At 51.5% G+C, this 20,870-nt stretch overlaps 2 protein-coding genes across 2 annotated transcripts; both read right to left on the reverse strand.

Moving 5' to 3' along the window:
- Positions 1 to 8,087: 8,087 nt before the first annotated feature.
- On the reverse strand, positions 8,088 to 8,600 carry RPP25L (ribonuclease P/MRP subunit p25 like). Its single transcript, XM_049774148.1, has one exon. The coding sequence runs from the start codon at positions 8,598 to 8,600 to the stop codon at positions 8,091 to 8,093; it is 510 nt and encodes a 169-aa protein (XP_049630105.1). The 3' UTR covers positions 8,088 to 8,090.
- A 1,860-nt stretch (positions 8,601 to 10,460) lies between these two features.
- Positions 10,461 to 20,059, reverse strand: DCTN3 (dynactin subunit 3). Its single transcript, XM_049774075.1, has 7 exons — positions 19,946 to 20,059; positions 16,871 to 16,955; positions 15,722 to 15,808; positions 13,767 to 13,850; positions 12,832 to 12,890; positions 10,903 to 10,962; positions 10,461 to 10,725 (listed from the first exon to the last, which is right to left on the reverse strand). The coding sequence occupies exons 1-7, from the start codon at positions 20,039 to 20,041 to the stop codon at positions 10,636 to 10,638; spliced, it is 561 nt and encodes a 186-aa protein (XP_049630032.1). The 5' UTR covers positions 20,042 to 20,059; the 3' UTR covers positions 10,461 to 10,635.
- Between the last annotated feature and the right edge of the window lie 811 nt (positions 20,060 to 20,870).

A 20,870-nucleotide genomic window follows, 5' to 3' on the forward strand; every position in this document is an offset into this window, starting at 1 on the left:
TATAGACCCAAGACACCCTAAAAAGTTATTAGAGGACCGGAGAGATAGCACAGCGGTAGGGCATTTGCCTTGCATGTGGCCAACCAGAATGACTTGGGTTCGATTTTCCGCCATCCCATATTGTCCCCCAAGCCTGTCAGAAGTGATTTCTGAGTACAGTCAAGGGTAACCCCTGAGTGCCGTTGGGTGTGACCCTTATCTTAGAGCAGCTAAGATAAAGCTCTGTGGTAAAACTCATGCCTTGAATGTAAGCAGCCCTCAGGGAGATCCTGACCACCAAAATTAATGCAGATACGATAAACTGCAGGAGTCTCAAGATAGCTTAGCAGTGGAGCACTTGCAGCATGAGACCTAGTTTATGGTTTTGTTTTTATTTGGGTGGGTTGGGGCCACACCCAGTGATATTCAGGGGTTACTCCTGGCTGTGCTCTCAGACATCATTCCTGGCTTGGGGGACCATATGGGATGCCAGGGATGAAACCATGATTGTCCTGGGTCAACCGCATGTAAAGCAAACACCCTACCATTGTGCTATCGCTCCAGCCCAGAGACCTAGAGTTTATGAGGCTGAGAGTTCAATCCCTGATAGCCCTACAGGCCAAGCATAATCAAGGCAGCACTGCCCTAGGGATTGCACAGATCATGTAGATGATACACAACCAGATGTGTATGAACCACAACTAAAGTGTACAGCCTTCCAGTGGGGATCGTTTAGCCAGGGTTATGGTATTTCCCTGTGAGAGCTCTGGGGTCAAGTCCTGGCACACATGCTCCTCCATTTCTAAGTGCTGTATGGTGTGCACCCCCTCACTCCAAATAAAATGAAAGACTGAATCATGAGCTCTGAACTCCTGAAGTCTATAAACTTCCCTAATTGTCTTTATCACACCAAGGTCAAATTATCCATCTATGACTATAGTTCTCAAGGGTTTGAAGACTCCAAGGCTAGTGTCTGTGTTGTTCACATTGGGGTGTTAATTAGATGTTTATCAAGTAACTGAGGAGCCTATTGAACAAATTTCAAGCTTGGACTGTTTCCCCATCCTTGAGCCTCAGGATGCTGTGGTAGGGTGGGAACTGCTGATCAGGAGAGGGACAGGGTGGACTGATCCCTTCGTAAATGCTGCCTCCTTGTGGCCAAAGGTAGAGCGCACTCGGGCTCCCAAGCACTAGAAGAAGCTAGATATATATACAGTACTTGACAACAGCAGCGTTTTTCCAGATATTCCAGAATACCCAAGTGGAGCACAGGTGAAATTCACAACTATGAGGTGAGGCACAGGGAGGAAACCAGGGAAGGGAGCCACGTTTGGGAAAGGCTGATTAACAGTGTTCTGCAGTAGTGGTTTTCAACCTCTGTTTGGAGGGCACCCCCTCCACTCCACCTTCACCCCAGGCAGGCTGGAAACCATTGCCCCACAGAACCAGGCTTAGCCCCGGGGTCCCAGAAAAACCAGGACTGGGACCGGAGTGATAGCACAGTGGTAGGGCGTTTGCTTTGCAAGTGCCAACCCAGGAGAGAGCCTGGGTTTGATTCCTGGCATCCCATTGGGTCCCTGAGCCTGCTAGGAGCGATTTCTGATGTCTTGAGTGCAGTCAGGAATAACCCCTGCCCAACCCCGTCCCCCAAAAGAAAGAAAAACCAAGACTGTCTGCAAAGAAGGTATGTCGTGAGTAGAAGTAGCCTGATTGCAGAATAAGCTTTGATAAGTTCCATGTATGCAGACAATGGTGAGAGTAAAACCTAAAGGCAGAAAATTCTAGTGCACACAGGAAGATTGAGGAGTTTGTGTGGCTAGAGTACAGGTGCAAGGGGACCAGGCAAGAATTGGCCTGAGCATCGCAGTAACAAGCAAGGAGGTGCTTTCAGTGAGTGAACGTGAATCCTGCCTTCTAAAGTGGACCAAGGGAGTCTTAGGGAGCAGAGAAGCAGCAGGGGCAGGGACAGAGATGGCTGTAGCCCCAAGGTGCAGGTAAGAGGCTCAGTCTACATTCCTCAGTGTACCTGCTACATGCTGAGCAAGACAGTTTCCTGCCTGTGTAGATCTGCCCTCCTCATCAGGAAGAGAGATAACAGATATTCTAAAAAAAAAAAAAAAGACTTCTTGCTCAGAGAGGACACAGGTAGGGCACTTGCCTTGCACACAACTGACTAGAGTTTGATCCCCAGCATCCCATATAGCCCCCCAAAGAACCATCAGGAGTGGTTCCTGAACACAAAGCCAGGAGTAACTTAACCACTGCCGGTGTGGTCCCAAAACAACATTTATTTAGAAGTCTAAAATAAAACACAATATTATTTGGGAGAAATGCAGGAAAAAGGTGCTCTGAAGTGACTGATAGCAAATTAGTGTGGAAGTTGGAGCAGAGAGAACTTACAGGGAGGTAGGAGACCTGCCATTCTATTTTTTTTTGGGGGGGGGGCATACCTGGAGGTGCTCAGGGGTTACTCCTGGCTTTGCACTCAGAAATCGCTCCTGGCAGACTCAAGAGACCACATGGGATGCAGGAAACTGAATAGTGGTCGGCCACTTGCAAGGCAAATGCCCCACAACTGTGCTACTACTCCAGCCCCAAGATCTGCCATTCTTTAAGAGCAGGTAAGCAAACAGCAGTCCTTAGCTGGTCTGGGAGGAGAGCTTGGAGGGCAGTGAATCAGGGAGATCAGTAAGGAGACTTGCAAGATAATAAAGGGTGTGAACTACCAAGGGGTTGCAGAAGAGAAACCTAGGAAGCTGGATTGGCAGGTCATGGTTAATTATGGGAGACACTTACTCTTTCAGTCACGGTTTTTATAAGGAAAGCCTGGCTTCATCTCTGCACGGAACTGGGAATACCTCATCAGCTCTAGCACCATCAGATGTGGTCCAAAAGTGCCTCCCCCAAATCACCATTGAGTGGTGGGTGGGGTGGGGAACATCCCCTAATCATGCCCAGGAGACTTGCTTATTGGGGATTTGAAGCGGGGTTGGCAGGATGCATAGCTAATAAACCTCTTGCACTTTCTCTCAGGTTCTCCGAAATCACTTTTATTTTTGTGCCACACCCGTTTTGATACTGTTACTCCTGGCTATGCGCTCAGAAATCCCTCCTGGCTTTGGGGGACCATATGGGACATGAGGTCCGTCCTAGGCTAGCGCTAGCAAGGCAGACGCCTTACCTTTAGCGCCACCACTTCGATCCCCAAAATCACTTTTATATAGATTAGTCTTACTCTAGTAGTGAGAAAGCTCAGAACATCCCAACATAGACACCACCAGGCCACCTAGCTATCTACTCTCATGCCCACAAACAAGTTCTGTCAATTCTCAAAACTCCCTAATCCACTCACAGGGCTGGAGAGAACGTAAAGGGCTAAGCACACATTTTTTTTTTTTTTTTGGATTTTGGGCCACACCCGTTTGACGCTCAGGGGTTACTCCTGGCTATGTGCTCAGAAATCGCCCCTGGCTTGGGGGGACCATATGGGACGCCAGGGGATCGAACCGCGGTCCTTCCTTGGCTAGCGCTAGCAAGGCAGACGCCTTACCTTTAGCGCCACCACTTCGATCCCCAAAATCACTTTTATATAGATTAGTCTTACTCTAGTAGTGAGAAAGCTCAGAACATCCCAACATAGACACCACCAGGCCACCTAGCTATCTACTCTCATGCCCACAAACAAGTTCTGTCAATTCTCAAAACTCCCTAATCCACTCACAGGGCTGGAGAGAACGTAAAGGGCTAAGCACACATTTTTTTTTTTTTTTTTTGGTTTTTGGGCCACACCCGTTTGACGCTCAGGGGTTACTCCTGGCTATGTGCTCAGAAATCGCCCCTGGCTTGGGGGGACCATATGGGACGCCAGGGGATCGAACCGCGGTCCTTCCTTGGCTAGCGCTTGCAAGGCAGACACCTTACCTCCAGCGCCACCTACCCGGCCCTACTAAGCACACATTTTTACAGTCAGGAGATCAGGTTGAGTCCAGCACCACCCAGTTCCCCCAGAGAAAGCATTTTCAAATGGTCCTTACAGAGGTAATAAAAGGCCATTGTGATGGACCCTAATCCAATGTGAATGACATCCTTACGTGAGGTAACAGACACAGAACAGGCACATACAGGGTGAGCCATGGAGACGAGGTTATGATGGTCTTGGCCTGCTGTTAACGCATCATGGCAGCAGCATGGGATTTTCCAAGTGTGTCACAGAGAAAGGTCCTACTTATGCTCTGACTTCAGATTTCAGTTCTCCAGATTTGTGTGTGTGTGTGTGTGTGTGTGCATATGTGCAAGTGCGCACAAGCAGTACCAAGACCAGCCCCTCCACATACAAAGCCCACACTGCTCCACCTGGCCCCAGCCCTAAAGTCTCCCTTGAGACCTGATTGTCTCTTCTGAGTCTCTTGACTTGTAGTACTTGGTTATGGCAGCCCTAGAACAGGGCAGTCCTAAGGCTGACACTTCCAGAGATCACTCTCATAGTGACTTCACCTCGGCTTGTCCCACTCCTAGGACATTGTCATAGGGACCTCTAGGCTGCTGACTCTGCCTCCCCTTCAGTCTCCCTCCTCTACCCGGTTTGAATTTTTGTGATGCCAGGGATCAAACCCAGAGTCCCACACATTCAGGGAAGTTGGTGAACCACAGAGCCACCTCCTGGCATAATGTGGATTTCTTCATCACTTGCTATCTACAATTCTTTTACTAGTTTTGCCATCCTTTCATCATTACTGCCTATCTTCACCTCCTTTGGGGAAGATGTAACTGTGCTTTTTGGGTCTAATCCTTTGGGTGTTATGGGAATTCAGTCTGACTGGTGAGGGGAGGGGAACATTCCCTGATCATACTCAGGAGACCTTTGAACCCAAGTTCATAGTCACCATCCTCAACTGGGTTTTCAGCACAGTCAACCTTAGTAGCCTCACTTCTTTTTCACCAGCTTCTTTACTCTGCACTCAGCAGGGGAGCATCTGATTAGAGGAAAGTAGGAGCCCCACTCCTTGTCCTGAACACCACAGCAAAGCACCATGAGAGGAGCTTTAGGATGTGGACCCCAAACAAAACCAGAATAGGGAGGCTGTGGGAGGCCAAAACTCTCTGGTCAACCCAACCCAACACCAGTCTACAAGCACACCTTACCCCAACTTCCTCCCATGCCCTGAACCCCACTTTAAGCCCCCCTCATGAATTCTCCATCACCTCCTGCGTATTTATTTTATCCCTATTGGCTTCCTCTATCCCACCTACAATCAATTCACTTTTGTTGTTATTGTGGGGCTACAGCAACTATGGGGGCCAGGGTGACTCTGATAGCATTTGGGGGCCACAGGTCCACATGTAGGGGGTTAAATCTCCTTAGCATGCCATGCCATCCCATACTGTGCATTGCCCAGAGCCATGGGGAAGCAGGAGACAGAAAGCCCCTCCACTTTTACTCAGCCAGGTTTCTAGGCAGAGGGTCACAGCATGGGATGACCCCACAGCTACTCATAGGTGTCCCTCCCTGCTACTGCCTGACACCATCTTTTGCACTGAGCCCTGCCCCACTGTGTATCTTCTCCCATCAACAATCTCAACAGAGCCTAAAACTGAGGCTGCCTGCATCTGCCTGATCTTTGACTTAGCACCCCAGGCTGCTGCTGTGCACTGGGCAAGGGGGAACTGGCCCTAGAATTGAGCTCCGTATCTGTACTGAAAGAATGACACTGTCCATTCCCAAAGGCCACAAAACAGGATCTAAGGATCATGGGGCTCTCCTGTGTGACAGACAGGTATGAGTTAGTCAGGAGCCAGCCCTTGGGAACAGAAAAAAAGGATCTGTAGCTTAGCCACTGCTGAAGGATGATGTGCTACTGGTTCTGGGGCTCTTTCCTTCCAACAGAAGGGACAAAAGGGATTCAGAGAGAAGGGATTTCAAGGAGAGATTGATGCCTAATCATTAATTCATCTTGTCCCTCCCATCCACTGCAGTCTTCTACTCCCCTCACTTAGAAAAGGTTATATATTGGCCGGAGAAATAAGGAAGTGGAGACAGTTATTTCAAGAAGCAAGATTATGAGTAGGGAGACGGTGGTAAGTAGCTGGAGAGGAAAGTAGGACACAGAGACTTCAGTTTTACTTATTTTAGAAATGAATTAGTGGGGCTGGATAGCATGGAGGTAGGGCGTTTGCCTTGTATGCAAAAGGATGGTGGTTCTAATCCCGGCCATCCCATATGGTCCCCTGAGCCTGTCAGGGGCCATTTCTGAGCATAGAGCCAGGAGTAACCCAAAAACCAAAACCAAAATAAAATAAAATGAATTAGTAGGGAGTTCCACAGATAAACCTCAACAGGGGCCAGTGCATAGCACAGTGGGTAGGGCATTTGCCTTGCACAAGGCCAACCTGGGTTTGAACTCCAGCATCCCATATGATCCCTGATCCTGCCAGGAATAATTTCTGAGCATAGCCAGAAGTAACCCCTGAGCGCTGTCAACAGAGCCCTCTGGAATAGCAGGTTAATAAAGTCTTGGATTTGATCCTTGCAAACAAAGAAATCTTGGGGAGATAGCCCAAAGAGCTGGAGCAGTTTTTCCATTGGAAACCTCAATTTCCCAGCATCCCAAAAGTTCCTACCCGCACCAACCCTGCCAGGCCAACTCACAATCCTTCCTGCCTGGCTAAATATCTGCTAGGTACACCAAGGATAGGTATGGACCCTTGAGTAAGCCCAGATGCACTGCACCTCGGGATTTTCCAATGCTAGGGTCAATAAGCTGGACAAACGGGACTACACGGTCTAAGGCCCCCAAGGACAGGCTCTCTCCTTAAATTCTACCACCCACAGCCCAGCTTGTGACCTTCACTCCCTTCTAGTCCCAGTCCCACAGAGACAACTCTTAAGAGAAAAGCAAGGAAGAAGTCTGGGTGATGAGGGACTGAAGTGTCTTTCCAATAGAAAAGCACTTGTGAGCCAAGGCATTACAGAAAACAATTACCTTTATCTCTCTTCCCTGATGGTATCTGAGCATCCCACACACAGCCCTCAGGGGAAGTGAGCTTCCTTCCACACAGCTCTCTTAAGGAAACCTGATAGGGGATGCCAGCTGGGAACTTCGGAGTCAACTCAGGTGGTGGGAATGGTCTAAATTCACTATCACTATGCTTGAAATGCAATTATGAAGGACTTGTAATTCACAATGGACTCATTAAAAAAATTACCAAACCTTAACATAAAACATCTAGCAGGGTGTGAGTGAAGGAACCAAGTTTCTGATCTAGAAGTTGAGTGCCAAGACTGTGCTCTCCCACCCCCACCCTCACCCCGGAAAAGCTCTGGGCTTAATCCTGGCTCTGCACTCAGAGGGATCACTCCTGGTAGTAGAGATTTGTAATGGGTTGCTGAAGAAAAGAACCCATTCTCCAAAAGTCCAAGTTGCTATACTATCTCTCTGGCCCTAAGCCCATGATCTTAATCATATATATATATATATATATATATATATGCTACCCTTGTAGGGACCGGAGAGATAGCATGGAGGTAAGGCGTGTTTGCCTTTCATGCAGGAGGTCATCGAATCCTGGCGTCTCATATGGTCCCCCGTGCCTGCCAGGAGCAATTTCTGAGCCTGGAACCAGGAATAACCCCTGAGCACTGCCGGGTGTGACCCAAAAATCACAAAAAAACAAAAACAAAACAAAACAAAAAACGATACTACCCCTGTAGACAAAGGTCTGGCCTGGCAGAACCCATACCCTAGTCCAGAACCACCCAAGAACCAAATATACTCAGGTTATTGCTTGAGGCCCTTCGTGGACTGAGACCCTTCCCGGTCTCGGGCTGTGGAGCAGAGGCACGGCACACACCTGTCAGAACCTTTATTTCTGCAGCCAGCCAGGACCTCTGGCAGGTGGCGCCGGAGGGTCTGGAGGCAAGAAGAGAACTGCTGTGATGCAATAACCCAGAAGCGGGGGAGCATTGCGCCCAGGGCTCCTCACAGCAGTGTCTCTCCAGGGTGGTGAGGACGGGGACCCCACTACGGGGCTCAGACGTGGGCGGGCAGGGCACGACAGCCGGAGGGAGGGTTGTCCCAGAAGGCACAGCTAACAGTAGTCGAGCGGGGCGGGCCTCAGGAGCGCAGGTCTCGGGGCCTTCTTCGCGGGGGCCGGGCTCCTCCGCCGGAGCCGGTGGTGGCGGCGGCGGCGGGGGGCCCCAGTCCGGGCGGGGCCCCCGGGGGCTGGTAGCCGGCCTCGTCGGGGTCCAGGGGGTCGCGGCTCAGCAGCACCCAGACGGCGGGCACGTGCCTGCGCACGGTGAGGGGGTCGAGGCCGGCGTCGGGCGCGGCGGGCACCCAGCTGTCCTCGGTGTGCAGGAAGCGCAGCTTGGTGAGCTGGTGCAGGCCGGGCACGCGGCGCTTGACGATCTCGGCGCAGCTCACGGCCTTGCCCGCCGCGCGCCCCGCGCCCGCGAACACCACGTGGCGCGCGCCCCCCGCCTCCAGCCGGCCGAGCGCCAGCCCCAGCAGGTTGCGCAGCTTGCTGCCCTCGCGCACCCGCATCTCCAGCGTGCCGGGCGGCAGCGGCGCCAGCGGGCAGGCGGCCGGCAGCTCCACCGAGCCGGCCTTGCGGTAGTGCTCCATGGGCCGGGCCGGGCGGCGAGGCTCTGCGGGGACGAGCGGGCGGCCTCGGGGATCACGGGCCCTCTCCCCGCTGCGGGACCCGCCGTCCGGCACCCCCCCGATCGGCCGCGTTCCGGGTCTCACCGCGGCGGCCGCGCACGTCTCCAGCTCCGGCGGGAGCCAAGATGGCGCGGGGCGTGGAGCGCGCAGGCCGCGGGGGCGCGCACGCTAGAGGGACCGCGAGCACGCCGGGTCACGGGGCCGCGCACGCCGGGCGGGGCCGGGAGCGCGCCGGGGCGCGGGGCCGCGCGCGCTGGACAGAAGCGGGGTCTCGGCGGTGCCGCTCCGCGCTGGCGACCGAGGACCAGAGTCGGCGGCTGCCCGGCGCGGGGGCGGAGCTGGCCTCTCAACACCAGCACGGTCGAATGTGGAAAACACCGAGACAGCCGAGGCGAAGGGAGGCGCCGGGTTCTCTAGGGAACGAGGCCGCGGGTTCCGCTTGCAGGGCGGCTGCTAGGCGAGCGGGACGTCCGTCTCCGAGCCGCGAGCATCCCAGGGATGCTGAGAGCCCGAGAGACTTGGAACCGGACTCCCGATGGGTGGAACCCGGTGGTGGGTGCCGCTTTCTAGGCGCAGCGCCCTGCGGTCGGTGGCGGGGCGAAGCGATGCGATGCGGCGCCCACCGCTAGTGTCCTTAGGCTGGCGGGGTCCGGGACCTGGGTGCCACCGATATTCTGCCTAGTGCTAGGTGGAAGACAGACATGCCAGTATTGTTGGAATGGCAGTGGGAGCGGAGAATCAGAGATACGGGCGGCACTGGGCGGACGGACTCGCCAAGACTGCAGAGTTTTGGTTTTCGCCCCCCACCCGGCGCTGCTCAGGGGTTGGCCCTGGCTCTGCGCTGCTCCGGGGACCGTAGGGGGCCGGATCGAACCCAGGCAAGCGCTCCACCTCTCCGGCCCCAGACGACAAGGATCCTTTACCGAGAAGAGGGCCGACTCGTTAGAGTCCCGAATCCCAGACGCGAGCACCGGGTGGAGGACCGGCGGCAGCACGCGGGCCTGGAGACCGACCACAAGGGGGCAGCAAACACTCGGTGGTGGCAGTGCCAGTCTCCATCTGCGCTCTCCTCCCCTTCCCTCGCTTAACTTAAATCCCCTTATCCCAAACCTCTTCTGAACCTCGTTTGGCGAAGAGCACCTGTAGTCACACTCCTCTCGTTCTCCTCGCCATGGCTTTCTAAGGTCTTGGATCACCCTTTTAAGGTGGCCTCCAACTTTTCTTCTCTTTATTTTGGGGCCCCATCCGGCAATGCTAAGGGATTACTCCTGGCTCTGCGCTCAAAGATTACTTCTGGGGCTGGAGAGATAGCACAGCGATAGGGCATTTGCCTTGCAAGCGGCAGACCTGGGAGGGACCCAGTTCAATTCCCAGCATCCCCTGTGGTCCCCCAGCCTGCCAGGGGCAATTTCTGAGTGCAGAACCAGGAGTAACCCCTGAGCACTGCAGGGTGTGGCCCCAAAAACCAATCAATCAAGTTTAAAAGGAAAGATTACTTCTGGCAGGTTTGGGAGTCCATATGGGATGCCAGGGATAGGAAACCCCAGTGGTCTCCATGCAAGGTAAGCACCCTATCCACTCTACTGTTTCTCCCATCTGGCCCCTCTTTTCCATTGGTGTCTAACTGGCAGGGCTCTTCTCCTTAACTGTCTGCTCTGAGATCCTGGCTCAGGAGACTGGCCTGATATCTAAAAATCAGGGAATACTTGGTATACATGCAGCTGGCTCCATCCCCGTAATCACATCTGTCAAGAAGAGCTTCCCATCCAGATAACTGCTGGGCCCTGCCACACCAACCCCACCAGGAAGCCAGCAAAGCCCTCCAGTGATCTGTATATTTATTGTCACTGGATTGAGACACCAGAATGGGGAGCAGAGAACCGTAACAGTAACGACTAATGTCCAGTTGCCAGTCCTCAGACTCCCACGAGTATAGCTGGGTGGGCCAGGAATCAATGCGGAAAGCCTCAGGCCTGTGCTAGGGTCGCAGCAGCTTTCACTCTTCTGCTGGCTTCACTTGCCTGGCAGCCTCCAGCTTGCAGAGGAGCTCGTCCCACTGCACAAACTGCTTGGAGAGAAGCATTGTCTGACAGCATGTCAAGGTGAGAACAGAAGACTAAGGGTGGGGATATTTGCTCTGCACCCAGGTGGGGGTGGGGAGCTGATGGGGAGAGAATGAGATCAAGAGCTAGAACTGGAAGGAAAGGGAAGGGCTCTAGGACAGAGTTCTGGACTGCTCGAACCCGGGCATCAGAAAGGATACAGTCTTGTTGTATTCCTCTAGGAGAGCCTTGGCTGCTTCAGTGAGCTCCACACACTGGTCCTTTGCAGGCCAAGATGGGGCAGAGAAAGGAGTTGGTCAAAGCCTCCCATTCCACCTCAAGGACCCTCACTTCCACAGGGGAGGTAAACCCAAGCCAAAGGGAACACACTGCATAGGGGGCTTCAGGGTGGATTTGAAAGGGGAAGGAAACAACAAATTTAAGGACTCATTTCTGCTAGTCACTGTCTCTTTCTTCATTGCCCTTCCCCTGCCACTATCCCCTATTTATTAATTTTTTTGTTTTGTTTTTGTTTTTGGGCCACACCCAGTGATGCTCACGGGTTACTCCTGGCTATGCGCTCAAGAAATAGCACGGGGGACCATATGGGACACCGGGATTCGAACCAATCACCTTAGGTCCTGGATCAGCTGCTTGCAAGGCAAACACCACTGTGCTATCTCTCAGGGCCCAACCAGGAGCCATTTCTGAGCAGACAGCCAGGAGTAACCCCTGAGCATCACTGGGTGTGGCCCAAAAACCAAAAAAAAAAACAAAAAAACAAGGGACTGTGGAAGGTGAGAGGCTTTTTGTCCTGGACCTATTCTTAGGCCTTTTGGCTTCGGCCTCTTCACGGAATAAAGAGCTGTTTTCTTTGGAAGCCTGACTGGCTTTCTTCCCACTGCATTCACCTCAGAACCACCGACTGAACAGGGTAACAGACGTGTGGTCCGAGCTGGAGGAAAAAGGTCTCATCCTCCATCCCTCCACCAGTCAACCTCTTCAGGGGCTGACTTGCAACAGGCTTGCACTTGGTCAAACCGGGTTCAATCCGAGGTTCTTTTTTGTTGTTGTTGTTGTTTTTGGGTCACACCCAGCGGTGCTCAGGGGTTACTCCTGGCTTTCTGCTCAGAAATAGCTCCTGGCAGGCACGGGGGACCATATGGGACACCGGGATTCGAACCAACCACCTTTGGTCCTGGATCGGCTGCTTGCAAGGCAAACACCGCTGTGCTATCTCTCCAGGCCCCTCAATCCCAGGTTCAATCTATATGGTTTCCCCAAGAACGGCAAAGAATGATCCCTGAGTTCAGAGGATCCCTGAGAGGGCTAAACCCTAAATACCCCATGTGTGTCCAAAGAACAACAAAAATATATTTTTAATGTTGGGGGGCGTGTCATATTTGGCAGTGATCAGAAACCATGCAGTACTGGGCATCTAATCTGGAGGTCTCCTGCAAAGCATAAGCTCCAGTCTTTGGATTCCTCCCTGGCCTACCTTACTTCTATGATATGATTATAATTTTAATTTTTCTTTTAGTATGACTGAATTTAGTATGGAAGCAAAACATAGACAACAGCACAGAAATGTAGTAGTATATATAGAAGTAGTGGGCTGAAAAGCAATTTACATGTGTGAGGCATGGGGTTGAACCCTGATCACTGAAGCATATGGTTCGCTCAGCACAGCTGGGAATAACCCCCAAGCACATTGCGAGTAATCTTCAAGAGACACTGGATGTGACCCAAACCTCCACCCCCAAAAAATAACATGTCATGGAGAAGGTAAACAAGCAACAAAGGGAATAAACCTGGCTTACCCTTAATAGATTTATGACATCACCCCAACCCAATTTCTACACCCTCTCTGAACAGTAGAGACTGAGAACAGTGAAGAAATAATATCTCTAATTGCACTCAAGGACACACCATCCTCAGGAATTCTTGAGAACTGCCTCATATTAGCTTTCAGCTAAAAACAAAGCAGCCCAATGCTGGCAGGCAGAGGACTAGATACAGGGCAACTGGAACACAGAGGACAAACATCTAAGTTTCTCCTGAAGTGGACAATGGGGAAGCCTGAAGCAACCTTCCTGGGAGCAGGTGGGGACTGGCTTTTCCCTCCCCTGCAGTGGTCTCCCCTCCCTCACCTGCTGCTGGATGTGGATCTGGGCCAGTTGCTGCAGGCGGGCTGCGTGCTCAGGAACGGCTGTAAAACAACGCTTGCTGCCGAGGCTGTCTGTGCCTTCCCTCGGGACTGCTCAATAGTCTATTAGGTCTTGGGCAGGATTAGAGTATTGAGTGGAGAAGCTAAACAAACAGCAGCCTTCATCGACCACCAAGCCTGGAGCGGCAGGAGGGCTCCCTGTACACCCCGTCTCTTTAGGGCCCACAGGGTTGAGGTATAAATGGGCTCCTAGGAGAAGATAACGCCTTGGGGTCCCCAAAGCTGCCCTGTTTCCCCATCGGAGAGCTGAAGTTGTAAGTAGATCTCTACAAAGACAGCCTTGCTAAACAGGTATCTGTCCCTCCACCCTCAGCCCCCTGGGACCAGGTCTTTCAGTCCCAGGTGGGTGGAGGTAACCTTCCTAAATGGGCCACTTGTGATCCACCACCTTCCAAAGTCTGGGCCACAGAGCCAAGCCTGCAGCTTTAGGCTGTCAGATGCTCAGCAGGTAGTTGATAACGGCTGGGAAAAACACCTCGAGAGACAGACAAGATGGATATCTGGATTCAATGAAATCCACTGTCTGCTTGTCAAAACCCAGGGCGAGTGCAGCATGGAGAATGCATGCCTAACTGGCTGGTTCCTGGCTGGCCTCTCCCAGCACACACCCCGTGCCTTCTCCAGGGCACTCCTCATTTCTGCAGCAGCATGAGGCACAGAGACAAAGGCTGACACTTGTGCCCTTGGCCCCCATAGCCCCAGGTTCTAAAACTGAGCTCTCCGTCTTGGCTCTGGCATCCTGGCACAGATCTCTTGGCGAAGATTCCAAGGTGAGGAGCAGAAGAGTTTGAGCTCGAGGAAGCACTGTCCACTCCAACCCCCAAATAGAGACAGGGAGCTACAGCCCCGGAGAGGTACCTTTGAGGTGTGTGCTGTCCAGCATGGGCACCAAAGCCTCCACCTGCTCCAAGAGTGCCACCTGCGTAAGGATGAACTGCTCCTCTGGGGCACAAACAGAGAAAGGTACACAGTGAGGCACCCAGCACTAATGCTCCAGGATGGCCATGGAGCCTAGGGCCTGGGGTGGGGGTGGGGAACACAGGTCCTGGGGCTGGAGCTGTAGGCAGGCCACTGCTCCTTTCTTGAGGGGCACATTCACACATCTACCCCTCTCAACCCCACCTGAAGGCCTCTGATCTGATCCATCTTTTTTTTTTTTTTTGGTTTTTGGGCCACACCCGTTTGACGCTCAGGGGTTACTCCTGGCTATGCACTCAGAAATCGCCCCTGGCTTGGGGGGACCATATGGGACGCCGGGGGATCGAACCGCGGTCCTTCCTTGGCTAGCGCTTGCAAGGCAGACATCTTACCTCTAGCGCCACCTTCCCGGCCCCCTGATCCATCTTATGTCTTGAGCTTGAGATATCTCTAAGTTTCTCAAAATCCCACTTTTTTCCTCTTTCTCTAGCCTCTTGATAACAAAACTACCTGCCTAGGTCCCAGGAGACAAAGTGGTTCAGAATTGAGTCCCCACAGGGAATGAAAAGGACTTTTAAGACTGAAGTCCTACACTAAGTCCTACACTAAGATCCACTCCATGTATGGAGTTTCTTTTTCCTTTCTCTTCTACTTTCCAATAAACTTTTCTACTTTCCCAAGACAAAAAGAAAGAACTGTCATCATGAAGTCTGAAGGGAAGAATGCATGGCACTTAGCAGAGACAAATAATTTGTGGGCAGAGCTGCAGGAGCAAGAGCACAAGGAGTGGGATGGATAGGAGGGAAGGTCTGGGCAATGGGAGAGGTAGGATGAGGGCTTTATCCAAGCATAGAGAGACCCTGCGCTTCCATGGCAGACAAAAGAGGCATTGTGCAAATGTGTTTTGTGAAAATGATACCCCACACAAGAAGGGAAAGTCTAGAAGAGGACCTGGGAACCTGCAAGAGTTCTGGCCAGGGCCACAGCAGGAGGACAGAAAGACTGGACTCCAAAGTCAGTACAAGAGGAGCCTGAATGATAACACAGTAGTAGGGCATTTGCCTTGCACATGGCTGACCTGAGATGTACCCAGGTTTGATCCTCAGCATCCCATATGGTCCTCTGAGCCTGCCAGGAGAGATATCTAAGTGCAGAGACAGGAGTAACTCCTGAGTACCATGAGGTGTGCCCCCCCCCCAAAAAAAAAAACCCCAAAGTCAGTACAGGCTGTTTCTGAGATGTGCTGCTTGAGACACAACTGGGTGCTTTGAAGGTTCTATAGGTACTTCGGTGGCGATCAAAAAGGTGATGACACATTCTCATTAGATCAGGGTGTCCTCTCTGCTTCCGTCTCCTCCTGAGTCGGGCCTCCCACTGGCAACCAATTTGGCCTATCCTGCTAGCTGAGCTCAGGAGATCCATTCTGGATTTCTATTGTAAACATCATACCTAAGAGAGCCTGGTTTATTCAGCATCTGTGGAATCACTGAGCAGAAACAGGTGCCCAGCACACCTGACCTACAGTAGAAGGGTCGTTGCCAGGGCCACTGTCAAGCCTTGAACTCTGAAATTCTAATGTCTTTCCCATGCAAGATTTGAAACTCATGCCAGCACTCTATCTAACCAGAGGGAGAAGTGAGGAAGCTTCTTCAGGAACATGTAGGGAGGATCTCTGATGGACACTGGGGTAGCTACCCACTGTTGCTGGCCCAGAAGTATGGACCAGCTGTACCCACTGCCTACTGCAGGACCACAGGAATACCCAGAGCTCAGGCCAATATTACAGAGCACAGTTTCCAGGCTGTATCCTTGACAAGAACCAGCAGAGAAGCAATCTCTGTGCCCACCCCCAACCCCCCACCTCTCGAGTCTCACGTCTATATTGTACAAAATACCTGCTAAGATGAACTGCAGCTTAGAGGCATCCGGGACGGCAATGCGGTCGATGTACTCAGGGTCCAGGTATTTGATCAAGTCTTCAACTAAAATGTGGCCAAATGAAAACTGCTGTAGAGGAGTGGGACTCTGTCTTTCAGAGTATATAAGAACACAGTAGTATGAGGGACACTGGGGTGAAGCTGAATAAGAAGCTGATACCCTCAGTGCCCATCAGTAAACCTCTGCCAGGACACCTACCCCACCTCCTGTCTCTCCACTTTGATTAACTGCTGGCCAATCTCAAACTTCCTAGGAATACAGTGCTATGCCTCTCTATGTCCACATGGCCACCAACATACCTTCACCAAGGGTAGAAGGACCCCCTCAGTGCCACAACACTAACTGGAGTATTACCTGATTTGGAAATACTGAGCAGGCTGCTGACATAGCCAAAGAATTACTGAGCCAAAGCTGGGGTTTTCAGTGTCCAATTTCTCTTTGCCTCTGAATCTTGTCTTTATCATGGCAGGTGGTGTGGGAGTGGGGGCCATGCCTAGAACACTGAATGCTAGTTGGTGATGCTTTGGGCCTACTTCCAGCTATGTACTTGTGGTCACTCCTCTGGGGGACCTTGTCCTCTGCTATCTCGGGGACAGAACTGGGACTGGTCACATGTAGGTATGTGTCAACCCCTGTACTTACTCTCCAGTCCCTGGTCTTGTCTAAGAAACAGCATAGTTCTCCCTCCTTCACTAAGGGACCATTTAGATAGATATCTAATTCATAATTTAGAGCATTTCATGGGCTTGCAGTTGCATATCCCAGTTCATCATTTTAGTAAGGAACCTTTGTAGTGTGTCCCCAAAAGGAGATTCTAGTGAACTTCTAAGCTGAAGGCTAGGGCCAGTTCCCAGGGAAGAAAGCCGAAATGGAAAGGAGGGCAGGTAGGCACCCATTAAGTACTTACTCTTTTTTTTTTTTTTTTTTTGGTTTTTGGGCCACACCCGGTAACGCTCAGGGGTTACTCCTGGCTATGTGCTCAGAAGTTGCTCCTGGCTCGGGGGACCATATGGGACACGGGGGATAGAACCGCGGTCCGTCCAAGGCTAGCGCAGGCAAGGCAGGCACCTTACCTTTAGCGCCACCGCCCGGCCCCAAGTACTTACTCTTTTTGTATAGAATCTTCACCCTCTCTCTTTTGCTGGCAATGTTCCCCAAAGCTACCTGTACCTTGACCAGGCCATCAGCAACCTGAAAATAGGGTGGAAATTAATTCAAGACTCATCACCTTGGGGCTGGAGCAACTGATAGCATAGCAGTAGGACGTTTAACTTGCACATGGCAACCAGACCTGAGACACACCCGGGTTCCATCCCCAATCCACGCATCCCCTATGGTACCCTGAACCTGCCAGGAGCGATTTCTGAATGCAGAGCCAGGAACCCCTGAGTGCTGCTGGATGTTCCCCCTACCTCCCCCCCAAAAAAACCCCCAAGATTCACTACCTGGCTCAAGACCTAAAGGAATTAAAAAATCCTTAAAATACCTATCCTCTGGGTCCCAGTGATCTAGAGCTCTCTCCCTCCCTCCCTCCATCCCTCCCTCTCTCCCTCCCTCCTTCCTTGAGGGACCATATGAGGTACCATGGACTCAGGTTGGCTGTGAGCAAGGCCACTGCTCTACCTGCTAGCTATCCATTTTTTAGATTTTGGGATTTTTGGCGCGCGGGGGTGGTGGTGGTGGTGTTCACAGCTGGCTGTGCTCAGGGATCACTTCGGTAGAACTTGGGGGACCATATGGGGTGCCAGGGATAGAACCAGGGTCAACTGCATGCAGGGTACACACTATACCACTACACTTCGTGTCTGGTCCCCCGTCTCTTATATTTAATTAAAGACCCATGGTTTATGAAGGTGTTGATAGTTGAGCTTCCGGCATGTAATATTTCAACACCACCAGTGTCAACTCCATCACCAGTGCTCCCATCATCCCACACACCCTCACCTAACTCCCACTCTCTGCCTGCCACCTTGACAGGCACATTACAAAGTTTGGTGCTTTCAGTGTTGCTGAGTCTGTCATTTTCAGTCATTGCTGAATCTGTCATTGTCATATCACCTATATAAGAGAAGCCTTCACCCTTGTTCCTCCATTATTTCCCTTTCTCCCCTTCTTCCTTCCTGCCTTGATTTTTTCACTTCTCTGTCTTTCTCATTCCTAACAAACACAGTAATGGTAGACCCCCTTCTCTTATATTAACGGATAGGAGATACTAGTCTTGGAGGAATAGCTCAAAGAGCTAGTGCATATGCTTTGGATGCAAGAGGAAAGAGTTTTATCCTCCGCATCACATGGTCCCCTGAGTATCACCAGGAGTGACTTGTGAACCAAACCAGGAAGAACCTTTGAGCAACACCGGGTATGGCCCGAAATAATAAAGGATAGAAGAAGCAACCTCACTTTCTGAGACTCATCTATGTGAAGGGGCGACAATCCATTCTTGGAGAATTTTGGGGCCGGCGAGGTGGCGTTAGAGGTAAGGTGTCTGCCTTGCAAGCACTAGCCAAGGAAGGACTGTGGTTCTGAAAGGAATGAACATGTAATGAAAATTGAAAGTTTTAAAACTTGATATAAAACTCTCTTGCCTGGATTGTCTTACTTCCGTTTCATTTTTTTTAACTAGCCATATGTTATTTTTCTTTAGCTGCCTGCGTATTTCTTATCTGCTGAGTTACAGATGCTGTGCCTGCGTATTTCTTATCTGCTGAAGTTATAGATGCTGCCTGCCTGCTCTCGGCTCCCCCTCCCCTGCTTCCTGCATTTTACGAGCTGCTCCTGTGTGGCCCACCTACTCTAAAGTCTTGGACTTTGAAATCTTCTTATCTCCCACCCTCGGACGCAGTTCTCCCACGTCAGTGCTCATTCCTGTTTCTTTCCAAGGTTGTGCTTTAACGATAAGAATGCAGCTGTCTGTTTAAAATTCTGTATAAAAGGAGACTGGTTTAGGGTCTCAGGGTCCGCAAATCTCTTCTTGGCTACGAGAACGTTTTCGGACCCTGGTCAATCAGATAAATAAAACAGAACTCACTTGCATCACTGCTGGGTTTGAGTCTTTTTCATTACTTTGTGCAGGGCAGCTGGAGAGCGGGTCATCCGGCCCTTACAGTTCGATTCCCCAGCGTCCCATATGGCCCCCCAAGCCAGGGGCAATTTCTGAGCACTTAGCCAGGAGTAACCCCTGAGCATCAAATGGGTGTGGCCCGAAAAAAAAATTTCTTGGAGAATTTCAAGTCTGACCAAAAAATTAAGTTAATATTTTAGAATTTATGCGGAACTCACAAATAATATATGTTATCTGGTTCCTTCCTTTCTGGCTAAACCTACCAAAGTGTTAAGGTAAAGAACAAGCAATTCCAAAATCATAGGATCATATAGAAAGAAAGGCTACAGAAGTGTATGATCTCGCCCAGAGTTTTAGTAGTTAAGGGACGCTTTAGATGTTGGATGAACAAAAATAACAGCAGCAGCCAGAGAGGAGCATGTGGAAGATTCCCATTAAACACTTCCAAGGGAGAGACTATTACCAGAAGTTGGTCCTCAAAATGAAGCACATATTGGAGAGGGAGCAATAGTACAGCAGGTAAAGTATTTATCTTGCTGCCCACTAGATTGCATCCTGGGCACCATATAGTTCCCCAAACTCACAGTAATGATCCTTGAGCTCAGAGCCAGGAATCCACCCTGAGCGCTGGGTGTGGCCCCAAACCATAAAAATACAAACGAACAAACAACATACTGGGCCTAATAGATAGTTATAGCGGGTGGGACGTTTCCCTTGCAGACGCCGACCTGGGTTCGATACCCAATACTCGGCACCCCATATGATCCTCCAAGCCCCACAGGGAGTGATCCCTGAGCACAAAGCCAGGAATAACAAACCCTGAGCACCTTCGGGAGTGGCTCCAAATACATTTAAAATAGAAAATTCTCAGCAATCAAATCCTCAGCAAATCAGGTCTCCCTAAGCCGCCCTCGCTGGCTAGGTAATACTACGGTACGTTCACACGTCAGACCATCACCCTTCTTCCATCATAGGCCAAGGGATAGCTCGGCCCATTTCTATGCCCAAGGCCCAATGACGGGGCCCGGGAACGGAGCGGCTGTCGCCATCGCGAAGAACAGGTTCGGAGCTTCATCTTGCTCTGGCCCGCGACGGGACCGCCGGACCCCAGACCGCTCACCTTCCGCGAGCCACGCGAAGTGCCTGGCCCGTATACCCAGCGTTCCAGCTCCTCCACCCGGGCCTGGAGCCGCTGCACATCGGTCAAGGCCGCCATCGTTACAGCCGCCCCGCCTCGATCAGGGCGGGGTCAGGGGCGGGACTTCCGCCCAAGAGGGAAGACTGGCCAATCCGAGAGCGCGGGTGGCACGTGAGGGCAGAAGTGACGTCACTATCTTGACGTTTTGTGCCGAAAGTGACCGGTTGGGCTTGCCCAAAGTGTCGAATGCTGTGTGGTTACCTAGGCTACGACAAATCTGTCAAGTCCTCTAGATTCCAGCGGCTCGGTATCAAACAACCGGGGCGGGAACCGAGGGATAGTACAGTCAGTGGGTAGAGCGCTTGCCTATCCACTTGACATTGCCCAGCATCATATATGGTCCCTTGAAGGCCGCCAGAAATTATCCTGGTAGGGTTCTTGCCCTGCCCACTGCTGACTCGGGTTCTATCCTGCCATTATACTATGGCACCCCGAGCCCGCCAGGAGTGATTCTTGAGTGCAGAGCCAGGAATAAGCCTTGAAAACCACCTAATGTGATTCCCCCCAAAAAAGTGACCTCTGAGCATCACAGGGGTGCCCCTCCCAAATGGGGGAATATCTTTGGGGATATCAATGAGAAAATACCTTTGCAGGTAAAAGTAGCAAAGGGGTTAGGTAGATTGACTTACATGCTGTATATCCTAGTTTGATCCCTACACTACCAGAAATGTAGAGCCAGAAGCCCTCAGTAAGATCAGGTATGGCCCATTCCCTCCCCGCCAACAAAAGAAAAAAAGGACAATCTTTCTCCCTCCCCCCTCCCATTTTTTTGCTTTTTAGGCCACACTGGTGACGCTCAGGGGTTACTCCTGGCTTTACGCTCAGAAATCACTCCTGGCTCGGGGCT

This window comes from Suncus etruscus, chromosome 1 (assembly GCF_024139225.1).
Source record: "Suncus etruscus isolate mSunEtr1 chromosome 1, mSunEtr1.pri.cur, whole genome shotgun sequence".
NCBI classification, from domain to species: domain Eukaryota; kingdom Metazoa; phylum Chordata; class Mammalia; order Eulipotyphla; family Soricidae; genus Suncus; species Suncus etruscus.

Coding starts and splice junctions, on each gene's coding strand:
- RPP25L (XM_049774148.1), bottom strand. CDS start 8,600: ATGGAGCACTACCGCAAGGCCGGCTCGGTGGAGCTGCCGGCCGCCTGC.
- DCTN3 (XM_049774075.1), bottom strand. CDS start 20,041: ATGGCGGCCTTGACCGATGTGCAGCGGCTCCAGGCCCGGGTGGAGGAG. Junction 16,956..19,945: donor CTTCGCGTGGCTCGCGGAAG/GTGAGCGGTCTG, acceptor CCCTATTTTCAG/GTTGCTGATGGCCTGGTCAA. Junction 13,851..15,721: donor GCTGCAGTTCATCTTAGCAG/GTATTTTGTACA, acceptor TTTGTGCCCCAG/AGGAGCAGTTCATCCTTACG.